This window comes from Sinocyclocheilus grahami, unplaced genomic scaffold (assembly GCF_001515645.1).
Source record: "Sinocyclocheilus grahami isolate Dianchi unplaced genomic scaffold, SAMN03320097.WGS_v1.1 scaffold279.1, whole genome shotgun sequence".
In the NCBI taxonomy this organism is placed as follows: domain Eukaryota; kingdom Metazoa; phylum Chordata; class Actinopteri; order Cypriniformes; family Cyprinidae; genus Sinocyclocheilus; species Sinocyclocheilus grahami.
This window is the reverse complement of record NW_015505458.1, coordinates 1,417,337-1,430,220: the sequence shown is the minus strand read 5'-3', so window position 1 is coordinate 1,430,220 and position 12,884 is coordinate 1,417,337. Positions and strand designations below refer to the sequence as shown.

The window sequence follows — 12,884 nt, the reverse complement described above, 5'->3', positions numbered from 1 at the left end:
GAATATGACTAGCTCCTTCTTGCTTCTCTCGGAATACCACGCGCAAGCTATCAGCTTGTTTTAGATTGCTCATAAAGTAGGAATTAGGGGTTAGGCAGAATGCCGTGGTCCTCTGAAATCCACAACAGAGCCTGTGACGTTTGGAACAAGAACCAACACACAAATCCAGGATCAAACTGGATCCAAACAAACACCCCGAGGGACCGCTAAAGCTCCTGATGTGAAACTCATTAGTTCGGCAACTAATTGTCATTCTGTGTGGCGTGGCAAGGGATGACAGTCTATAAAAGACCCAGATGCACATTTAATTCAGTCAGGTAGGGCTGTCATTGTCAATTGATTGAAAAGTTAATTTTTTATCATTTTATTTATTTATTTAAATTCATAATTAATTGCACTAATTTAACAAACTAAATTAGCCTCCTTACAAAAAAGTGCTGTCAATAGTGCCCTCAACACAAATGCTGAGAAGCAACAAATAAAAAGCTTGCTGCAGTTGATGGTGTTGCAGGACGGGCCGTCTCTACTGAAGGCCTGTGCAGACACTGATGTGCCTCTATAGACGCAGATGTGCCCCTGCAGGGGTGTGAAGACATAGAGGGGCGGAGAGTGATGGAACATTCGATCTACTGCCCTACTGCTCGCAGCTGGACCATACGCTTGAGAGCCACCAGTGAGCCAAAGAGCCCAGCTCGGTTTTCATTTTCACCTAAGAGGGGCCATTACTGAGACGTCTAACACATCTGTTTATAGAAATAAGTGGCCAGATCAATTACAATCAAAGCACGGGATACTAGGAATCTACCTCACCTCATCAATTCAATACTATGTCATTTACAACCATTTTGACTGATTAAGTGCAATTTTCCACTGTTCTGGCTAAAATGCCACTCCTAACAACCAACTGTAAATTACTTAAAACGATAGTCTACACAACAATGGAAATTCTGGCGTTATTTACACATTCTCATGTTGTTCCAAATCTGTATGCATTTTAATTTTATCTGTGAAACAGAAATTATATTTTGTTTCGTTCCCAGTGACTTCAACTGCATTTTTTGTTTATATAATGGAATTCAATGGGAACTAAAAGTGGTTGGTCACCAACATTCTTAAATATCTTCTATTATGCTTCACAGTAGGAAAAAAACAAAGAAAGCCATATAGGTTTGGATTGGGTTAGTAAATAATGACCATTTTAATTTTGGGGTGGGTTATCTTTTAATTAAATGGAGAGATTTTATGTGTGTGCATGCAGTTTGTACATTTTTGAGTGAAGTAATTATTTTAACAATACATGTAATTGACTATTTCTGGCTAAATGTAAATAAACAGATTATTAAAAACGGTTACCTTTTTATTCTTCTTCAGTGTGATCTTAATAAAATTGCTAAGATCTAATAATTACTCTAAGATCTTTAAAAATAATTACAACTTGAAAACTGGCTGCATAAAGCTATTAGGAATGTCCTGCTATTAAAATTCTTAATTGCTATTAAAAAAATCATAATTATGACTTTTTTGTAATTTTCCACTAACCAATTTATATTATTAAAATGTTATACTATTTCATATAGATAAAATGCTTTAAATGAAGTTAACAATAAAACACTAAAAATCAAAATCACTAGTTTAAATGCTACAAGTGAATCATCATTGTAACATACAGTACAGTATGCTGCATTTTTAGAGCAGAACTATCATGAAAAATGAAGCACACTGATTTTATTTTTCCTTTAATTTCAGTTTAGTAACATGTTAAGTGGCCCTTTACATTTAGAAAAAAACTACAAGTTATGAACAAAACATATATTTATAAAATGAAATAATTTTCTTCCTTTGAAACACTGCACAACATTTGCACCTTTATGAGATTCATACATTTATACTTTTAACTGTAGTATGCCAGGCTCAAATGACTGAACGGACTAGTTAGCATACTCATGGCTAATGTTTCTATTATCGCACTTTGTCTCTAGTGCACACATAAGTGCCACCAAGCAAATCTGGTCTAAAACAAAACCTAACCATCACATTTTTGATTGATTTACAGTAAAGTTAAACTAAACTGTGTGTAATTTAGTAGTGCTAAACATTGTGCATATGTCATAATTAAAGGCAAAATATTGTACAGCTTGTTATATACATATTTTCATTCAAAAGTTTGGGGTCTCTAACATTAAAAATAAAAATGAATAAATAAAAATGATTTTACTGAAAAAAAAAAACTTTTATGCTCACCAAGGCAAAGCTGCATTTATTTGATTAAAATAATACAGTGTACAATACAATAATATTATAATATTAAATATTTAATATTTCTATGTATGATTCATTATGTTTTGTACTGAATTATCAGCAGCCATTAGTGTCACATGATTCAATGAGTGTCAAATGATTCAATAAATCGTTTTCTTATTATCTTCCATTTCTTAACATTGTTGAAATCAGTAGATTCTCTGATAGAAAGTACCAAAGAACAGCATTTATTTAAAATATACTTCTTTTGTAACATTATAAATATCTTTCTTGTCAACTGTGATCAACTGAATGCATCCTTAATATATAAAAGTATTAATTTTTGTCAAAATAGTAAATAAAAAACAAATAAATAAATACTGTATATATGATTATTTAGGGCTGAACCCTGTATGTTGGCCAATGCTGTGCTGTTTACGTGAGCATGTCTATACTTTGTGGTAGATTTTTGTGTTTTTACCTCCTTGTCTGGTGAACTCATCTGCTTCATGATGCACCAGGTCAGTCACACATCCCCCATAATGCAGGCGCGACTCATGATCGAAAGCCTTCAGGGTCTCGCTGGAGCTGTAGGACTTCTGGGTGGGTACGCGGCATTCGTCGTGGTCCAGGGAGGAGGTGGTGAACTGGAAATCTTTCCCACAGCAGCCGTGGGTCAGTGTACGGTGCCTGCGCTCCTTCAGATCCATGACAGCTGCTGCAGCCCGATGATCAGATCAGTCAGCAAGGTGGAGGTCTCAACAGCTGTACAGTCCTTCACCTGGTAATACAAGACAACACAAATCAATAGAGTACAAAATGTTCCCTGCTGAAACGACCAGCATGGACTGCTGATTTGAGCTGGTTAGTGCTGGTATTGCCAGCAGAACAACATAGCCATAGCAAAGCAAATCTCATCCAGATAAGCTTTCTAGAGAATCTTACTGACTAACGAAGTTTCAACAGCACTACAGAATCCAAAATACAGGCAAAAACTGAATCAGAACTTATATATGCACTTTATTTTACAGTATGTGCACTTACAGTGTACCTACCTAAGAAAGCACTGGGCTATATAAGATGACTACATGGGTTAAGATTAGGTTTAGGGGTAGGTTTGGTATTAGTACCTAGTTTTTACCCAGTTATTGTAATTACTATAATAAGTACTTGCGGAACAGGACTTTAAAAAAAGGTCTACCAAAATGTATCTTTGGTACATGGTGCATTCATAAACAAAACAGTAGAGAAACATCTAAACAAAAAGAAGCAGCTGTCATTACAGCCATAATCACAGATGAAATAGTGGAGCAGGAACTGAGACGTGTGGAGGAGTGAAGTCATGATGCCGATGAAGAATGAGTGATAGAGTGAAAAAGAGGAGAAGGGGGAGGAGAAAGGAAATGACTTGAGGGCATTGTGAGTCTCTCCCTCATTATCGCAGACAGAGTGAGAAAAGCTCCCTCTGTGGCCGTGAGAGGATAATCACAGATGCCTGGATGTGCCGCGGAAAACAGGGAGTCGAACACAGCCCGGCTGTGTTTTTTTTTTTTTTTTTTTTTGAAAGTGCTTTTAATGTTAAAATATTTTGCTAAATTAAAACACTTTTTTTGTATTTTGGGGGTTTTATTATAAATGTGAATTAATATTATTACTGTGAAATTCTAATTATTATTATTATTATTATCACTATTATTATTTTTATTTAAACTCAGTAATGAACCACATTGTATTATGTGATTAACTGTGGTAAATTTGATTTAATCATAAAAACACTACAATTCAAAAGTTTGGGGTATTTATTATTTTTTTTGATAAACTGTTTTTTTATGTGATTAAATGTGTTTATTTACATTAGCTGTGACTAATTTAATCATAAGTACATTACCATTCAAAAGTTTGGTGTAAGAAAGAAATTAATACTTTTAGTGAGCAAGGACACATTAAAAATCGATTAAAGTGACACTAAGGACATCTGTAAAGTTACAAAATATTTACATTTCAAATAATTGTTGTTGCAAAGAACCAAAAAAAAAAAACTATAAAAAAATTGTTTTTCAAAAATGGTAAGCGGAAATATTTCTTGATCACAAAATCAGCATATTAGAACGATTTCTGAAAGATCATGTGACTGAAAAATTAAGCTTTGTAATCAGAGGAATAAACCACATTTCTAAATATATTAAACAGAATACTGTTATTTTAAATCATTATAATATTACTGTTTTTACTGTATTTTTGAGCAAATAAATGTAGCCTTGGTGAGAAAAAATCTTATCTGTAAAATGAAACCCCTAAATAAATGTAAAATCAACATAAAATGATGATAATAATATTATTATTATTATGGTCAATCCTTGTTTGGGTCATGGAAAGGTTTGCTTCACAAGTCTTGGAGAGAGAGGGGTGTGTGATAAGCATAAACTTAAAACACACATATACACACACACACACACACACACACACACAAATGCTGAATTAATACAGAGCATGTAATCTCAAAAATAAAATACATTCATTTTCTCTGCACAGTTTTTCTTTCATTTTTTTAAATTCACCTGTCAGTGTGCAGCTCATCAGAGCATGTGCACTACCCACAAAGGCCATGTTTCTGACACAAATGCCATTCTAACTTTAGACATGATTCCACGGTTTTAACGTGAAAGCGAATGTACAGTAATTAGACACTAATTAAAAGTAAATTCACCCACACTGGTCCAGCTGCAGGCATCCTTCCTCCACAAACACGCACCGTTATTATACCTGAGCCGTCTGAGTACAGAGAACGTCAGGGGTAACTTTAGCCGGCCCCTCTGTGCCTGTCTGTTTTACTAAGTGCGGTCAGAACAAACTCGGCCTGCTCCTGTCCCCCTCAACAAGTGCTCTCAACGCTGTTCCTCCTGCATTAGCTTGATTGGAGGAGAAGTCCACTGCCCCAGGGACGGTCCGGCATTCGGCGCAGAGAGGATGATTTTCCTGCACGGCAACAGATCGTTACATAACAACACGGCCACTAGCTGTCCTGCACATACTGAAAGTAATTGAATATGCAGAGGAAAAATAATCAGGTCACCTAACGCGATAATTATTTACTGCGAAACACTCGCATAAAAGAATGAGAGAGACAAAGCGTGCGACACTGGCTTAATGCGGATTCATTAAAGGAGACTATAAGGTCATTTTAAGATTTGCCTCCAGTGTCTGTTGATTAGAAGCGGATATTTAATGTTTATAAAGGCCTCATTATGGGCTCAAATAAAACATTCAATCACTGAGGCCACTAACGGTTTAGAATGGGAGTGTTTACTACGGCGAATATAAAACGGATTATGTAACGCAGGAAAAGTCTTTGTTTACAAATTAATGACCAATTACCGTATATGTATGTTCAAATACGAAACTGTCCATTTCAAGTTCTTCTATTCATTGCATCTGACCTTTCTTCACTCCAGCAGGCCTGCACTAGAAAGCTTTATTGATGTCTGGAGTGGGTTATTTGGTCAGCCACTGGGCTGCAGGGGCCGTTCAGAGCGCTGATTTAAGGTGCAGTGACATTGTGGGTTTCTGCGAGAGCGTCACATGCGCGGGCGTGTGGATGGAGGAAGGGCTAGTTAAAGGAGGGCCCTGGGGCTGCTCTAACACCACAGTGGTGAGATGATGCACGATGGTGTGGAGGAGAACCGGGTCAATATGAGCCCAGGCTGCAGCACAACCAGGTCAGACTTTCCATTCATTACAGGCAGTGGAGGAGAAGTGAGGCCTCAGGGCTTAGAGTAGATCCTGCCTCCCTCTCCTCAGGCTCAGCCCGCTGATACTCCCCCCTCCACAGGACAGCCATCCTCCCCAGAGAGAGTGATGGGGAATGTGATGAAGACAGAGCCATGGAGTGAAGAGGAACAACAGGATGGTGGAAGAATCTAGGACATGTGATTAATCTTTCTCTTTCTTTCCTTCTTTCTTTCTTTCTTTCTATCCATGTGCTTGTCTGTCTATCCATCCATCTATCTATCTATGGTCCTCCCCAGAGAGAGTGATGGGGAATGTGATGAAGACAGAGCCATGGAGTGAAGAGGAACAACAGGATGGTGGAAGAATCTAGGACATGTGATTAATCTTCTCTTTCTTTCTATCTATCTATCCATCCATCTATATATCCATCTATCTATCTGTCTGTCTATTTATCAATCTAGCCATGTCTATCTATCTGTCTGTCTGTCTGTCTGTCTATCTATCTATCCATGGGCTTATCTATCTATCTAAGTATTTATCCGTTTGTCTATTTATCAATATATCTATCCATCCATACATCTATCTATCCGTCTGTCTATCTGTGTTCTTGTCTATCCATCTATCTGTCTATCTATCCATCTGTCTGTCTGTCTGTGTTTATCTATCCATTTGTCTGTATATTTATCGATCTATCTATCCATACATCTATCTATCCGTTGGTCGGTCTGTCTATCTGTGTGCTTGTCTATTCATCCATCTATCTATCCATCTATCCGTCTGTCTGTCTCTCTGTCTATCTATCTGTTTGTCTGTATATTTATCTATCTATTTATCCATATGTCTATCTATCCATGGGCTTGTCTATCTATCCATACGTCTATATATCGATCTATCCGTTTGTCTATTTATGAATCTATCCGTATGTCTATCTATCCATCTGTCTATCAATCTGTCTATCTATCTATCAATCTGTCTGGCAGTCTATCTAGCCGTACATCTGTCTGTCTGTCTGTCTATCTGTGTGCTTGTCTATCTATCAATCTATCTATCCATACATACATCTATCTATCCATCTGTCTGTCTGTCTGTCTGTGGGGGTGGGCGATATGAGCTAAAATTCATATCACAATATTTTACACTGTCCAGGCGATATCGATATTATATTGCGATATGAGAAAAAAAAATTACAGGCAAAATATTGTAACCTTATATAACGAGAAAAAGTGAGGGATTAGACATAGACCTGAAAAGTCTTTTTTTATTGTGCCATCGTTTTTCTCAAAAAGTGCAAACATGCAACATGGTAGGCCTGTATGAATTAAATTAAATTAAATTAAATTACATTTGTTTGAGTAGGCCAGTGGTTCTCAGACGTTTTCTGCCGGGCCCCCCTTTTGTAGAGAAAAATATTTTCAAGGCCCCCCAATCCCCCAACTTTTTGGGAAAGTCTCTTATGCTCACCAAAGCTACATTTATTTATTAAAAATACAGTAAACACTGTAATATTTTAAAATATTGTCAACTTAAATTATCTATTTGAATGTTTTAACATATAGGCTACTGTATTCCTGTGATCAAATCTGAATTTTCAGCATCATTACTCCAGTCTTCAGTGTCACATGATCCTTCACAAATCATTCTAATATGCTGATTTGCTGCTCAAGAAACATTTCTGATTATTGTCAATGTTGTAAACATTTGTGCTGCTTAACATTTTTGAGGAAACTATTTTTTCACGATTCTCTTATGAATATTTGAAATTGTTCTTTGTGTCAGAGCACTGGAGTTCGTCAGAAATAGAACGAGCATCAGTTTACTGTCATGGATTTGTCGTGTCGCGCCGCATCCACAGCAGAGAACATTGCTTTTGTCAAATCGTGCTGCTTTCGTCTGGTGTAGACGTTGTTTTGGTATTTGTGAATCTTAAGTATATTCATAATCTGCTTTACGTTTACCTGGCACTGGCAGTATTTTCACAAACTTGTAACTTACATGCTTAGAGCAGAACCATACATTGTTCATTTATATTTCTTCCTGGCTGCCTGCAATACAACTCTGATTTTTCAATTGCGTGGTCTAGTGGTCTGTACATCTAGTGGTCTGTTATTGATACAACCACAACTTCTACAACTGATAACGGAGCGGTCAAGTGGCTACTGCGAGTCACGATGAGGTAATTAAAATGTCAAATTAATATTTTGCACTCAATTATTTACTTAAAAGGCAAGTGGCCGCATGATAAGTGAGAAAATTGTGCAGTACAGTCTTTATCACCCTGCATGTGCTCTATTAATTTGGTCTGTTACGATGGCTCTATGTGTTTGATTACTAATGCCTGTGTAGTACGGCGTTGCGCACAGAGGACAAAAACGTTCAGCCTTGACTCTTTATCTTCATTTGGGTTAAAATTCGCAAAGCATACCAAATTGAACAAAACTATATAAATGCAAAATTTTAATTCATGAATATATAACAGTATCCACGGTATAGCAAAATCCATATCAGGGAACAAAATAATACCGGTACTCACTTTCATACCGGTATAGCGCCCACCCCTTCTAACTATCTATCTGTCTATCTATCCATCCATCCATCCATCCACACAACTATTGTTTGCATGTGTGTACCTACATGGATGCTTGCTAAAAGCAGTAAACACACTTGACTGAACACACATATACACTCACATATACAGATGAGTGAACATTGAATTTCAGGTTAAGAATCTGTGCTCAACTTCTTTAAACACACAAAACACCAGTCACAATCTATGTGAGACATGGCACAGGCAAGCGATGGATGCCAGAGAACAGAGAATGTAAATAAAACAGCAGTGCAGAACATGAAATCGCAGCTGAACTGAAGGCTTTACAGGAGAACGAAGTGTTAATCTGAAAAATTACAGAGGCAAAATTTTGTCACGTCGAAGAGCTTCCGCCTAAATTGAACTTTCAAGGGCGAGGGCTTAAAAATGACACGGGTCTCCACAGAGACAGCTCAGTATGAAAAATCTGGCTGCTACAGTGAGATCGCCAAGCATTTAAGCTGGGAGCACTCTTATCAACGCAAAGACATAAACGAACCCTTAACCTCAGAGATTCGGAAGTTGAAGCTTTATTGTAAATAATGACATAATGTTCTATTTAAGATGGCAGGGTCACATTCTAGTCTAAATGTCTGCACCAGCAACATTAAACCCAGAATAACAAACATAGACAAACATGGCCGTGAACTCTCATCACAGTTTATGGTCTGTGGCCTCCGACTCTTCACAAATACAGCTATTAATTGAGTCATATAATAGAAAAATACTAAAAATGCAGAGTAACTACAAACTGTCAAGCTGAAACATTAGAAAGTATTTTTATCCGAGACTGCAGTACTTACTAAATTAAATGTATCTTTCTTGCTTTGAATTTAATTTCAATGACATTAAGTAAATCAATCAACATACAAAGCCTTACATAAATCAGTGATAACTTGACCTCTGCTTCTGTAATTCAGCAAAGTACAGCTTTTTTATCTGCATTATTCTAGGCCAGGCTGCGGCTATAAAGCAAGTACAACTCACTCACTCACTCACTCACGAACATTATGTATGAAACAGGCATTATTTTGGCCATTTTGTTTGATGACAGAAATTGCAAATGATTTTATCTTTGTCCAAACGTTGGTTACACTTTATTTTGATAGTCCACTTTAGACATTCTACTAACTGTAAGTAATTTTCCAACTACGGCAACTAATTCTCATTAATTTGCAACTACAGTACATGCCAACTAATTTTCATTTATTAGCAACTACATGTCTACTAACTCTCGGAGTAGACTGTTAGGTTAGGTTTAGGGTTAGTAGAATAAGTTGACATATACTTGCAAAGTTTCTCATAGTCAGTATGTTGTATGTTGTGGACCCATCAAAATAAAGTGTTAGAAGCTATGAAGCAGACAGTCTACTAATACTCTAATGACTGCTAGTTGACATGTAGTTGCAAAGTTACTTACTGTTACTAGAATGTCTAAAGTGGACTATCAAAATAGTGTTACCCAAATATTTTTTCTTGAGCAGTGATATTCATCACACACCACATGCTTAAAGTGTATTTCCAAGGCAAATAAAATAGAAATGAGATAAGACATTTCCTTACCAATGCACTGAATTAAATGGTCATAAAACACATACACATCAGGGCACAATTTACTTGACAGCCAATGGGATAAGCCCTTTGGTTTAATTTTAGGAGGAAGTCAGAGGGGAGAGTTCCCTTAAGCATGTAGAGCATACAGCCGTGTGTTTTATCTGTGGTGTAATTTTAACGTGACATTAGTGCCTTTATTTCACAGACAGATGAGAGGAACAGATCTGAAATTGTGCCGCAGCCTTGATGGCGAGGCAAAACAGAAGAGAGGAGAACTGTGTGGCTTTTGATTAAGATTTTAATGAGTGCATCCTTTCCCAGACAGGGGTCATTAATCATGTCCTATATGGAGGTATGACAAACAGGATAGATTCTGTGCATGGCAGTGTTCAGCTGGAAACAGGCCGCCATTTTAGGTCTACACATGACCAAATTCTAGTGATGCACTTATGATCAATTTCTCCCTCTTGTTTTCTCTCTCTCTTGCACCATCTCTCTCTCGCTCTCTCTCTCTCTCTCTCTCTCTCTCTCTCTATATATATATATATATATATATACAGTATCTTTACTTCCCCCATTTCTCCAGGGAAACCCTCTCCTCTTCTATATCTCACCTTCTGTGGGAAAAGAGATATTCATATTATCAGGCAAATAGTGCCAAGCTGCTCTCTATTCTAAAATGTATTACAACAATCACCTTTGATATGAGTTGACCTGTGAGAATATTCAAGCCTGCACAAACAAGATGAAATACAGTTCACACAGATTCAGTGCAATGTTATTTCACAGCCTAAAGAAGCAGCTCACCCAACAACGAAGACTCGAATATATATGAAAATACATGTACTACACAAATATATATAAAGTTATACGATTTGAATAAAAAATATATGTAATTTATTTTAGTTTATATTTTAATATATTTAGTATATTTTCGTAAAATATTTTTGTTTAATATATTATATATACAATTTTTACATTACATATTTGAATACTATGTGTGTGTGTGTGTATATATATATATATATATATATATATATAAATAAATATATTTATATATTAGTGCTGGGCAACGAGTAAAAGTTTTTTATTTTTTAATGCAATTAATCGCATTGTTATGCACAAAATTCAACAATGAATTCAAAAGTAGCGTATTGTGCCCTATTTTCATTTAAAAGTACTGCTATATGAACAAAAGTGCAATAACATTTGGTTTGCCAACACTAAGCAAATTAGGTGCTTTTTTTACAGCAGTATTCCTTTTACATAGTAGCAGTTAAATATTTCTTGTAAATCTCAACTTATTACAACAAACATTAATGTAATCAAATTAAATATAAAACCAAAGCTATTTGTCACTGCCAGGGCATTAATGTTTTTATAGAAAATATTTTATAGTTTGTTATAGAAAAACAAGTTATGCTTGTCTAGAGCCTCCATTATAACATTATAACAGGCACGTTCCGAGTAGAGACCTGCACTATCGTGGGACCCAACGCAACACTTGATGGGCGAGTGCGGGTGCGGGCGGGTAGAGACTTGTGTGTGCGGGATGCAGGAGAATAAGGGTGTACTCTCACTAGGCAATCTTAACAATTCGACCCCCAAAGCCCGGTTCATTTGACTAGTGTGATCGCTCCGTCCCACGCTCGGGCTCAGTTGGAAGAGGTGGGCCAGAACGCGATTCAGTTGGGCTCTGGCACAGTACGCATGTAGTGTCGGAGCGCTGAACTTCTGATACATACAGCATGATTGCTTTAACATTTCTGAGCGGCAAAAGTGATAGATCTGTAAAGCAATATATTGTGAGGGCCGTGTGTTACCGTGTCCCAAACAACTCAAAATAATAAACCACAAGTTTATTATTCTTAGGTCCACCCCAAATGCTCTCATTGGTTGAGACGCATGACGACGCCCATCCCAAGCCAGCACTGATCAACATCCCACCCCTCCTGTGACCCATGGTTTGTCTGTATGTGTATTCACAGCCAGTGAGAAACAGACTTTCATAATAAAAAACTGCGTTAAAGGCACAATATGTAAGATTTTTTTATTAAAACATCCAAAAACCACTAGAACAGTGTTATATATTTTGCTGACTTGTGTACTTACATTATCCCAAATGTTTCGAAGAAAGTTTAAATCCAGAGAAATAAGCAATTTTAACTAGTGAAACGGACCGTGTCTATAGTGTAATTGTGTCGCCTGCCAATGACGTCATAACCCCTCGATTTACGATTTTGTTTTGTAGAAAACATGGAAACACCAAAGACACTTTAATATGTTATGCGTTTTAATAGACCGGTGACGACCGCACAGAGTAGCATAATAACAGAAATTTCAAATGTATCTAGTATGATAAAACAGCGCTGCTTTTTTTCCCACATATGCATGACCGGAAGGAGTGGAAGCGGTCGACTGTGGCATAATAAAAGCTCCGCTGCTTTCGAGCCATGTGTCACGCTCGTTCAGCGGCCTCGTTTCGCTTCGATGGCTTTCAGCCTCACCCTGCTTCATTCTACGAAGTTAATAAATCATTAACTCATCCATGAACATGATTTCTGCCCGAGACCCGTCGGAGTGCATTGGCTGTGGGGATGAAGACGACAACTCCCATGATTCCACACTGTCGGCTCTTCAAACTACGCCTTTGTTTCTTTGTTTATTTTGAACACACACCCTCTAGCGGCAAAAATTACATATTGTGCGATAAAATAACTGTCTGCGTTAATCAATTAAAGCATTAACGCGTTAACTTGCCCAGCCCTATTTTATATAT

At 37.0% G+C, this 12,884-nt stretch overlaps 1 protein-coding gene across 6 annotated transcripts in view; it reads right to left on the bottom strand.

Moving 5' to 3' along the window:
* Window positions 1-12,884, bottom strand: part of tenm2a (teneurin transmembrane protein 2a) — a 309,718-nt gene that overhangs the window by 248,029 nt on the left and 48,805 nt on the right. For all 6 annotated transcript variants that reach the window (XM_016291960.1, XM_016291962.1, XM_016291965.1 and 3 more), the window contains exon 2: window positions 2,720-3,019. In XM_016291960.1, the coding sequence (XP_016147446.1) occupies window positions 2,720-2,948 (229 nt within the window). In that variant the 5' untranslated portion in view covers window positions 2,949-3,019. The remainder of the gene's footprint in view (window positions 1-2,719; window positions 3,020-12,884) is intronic.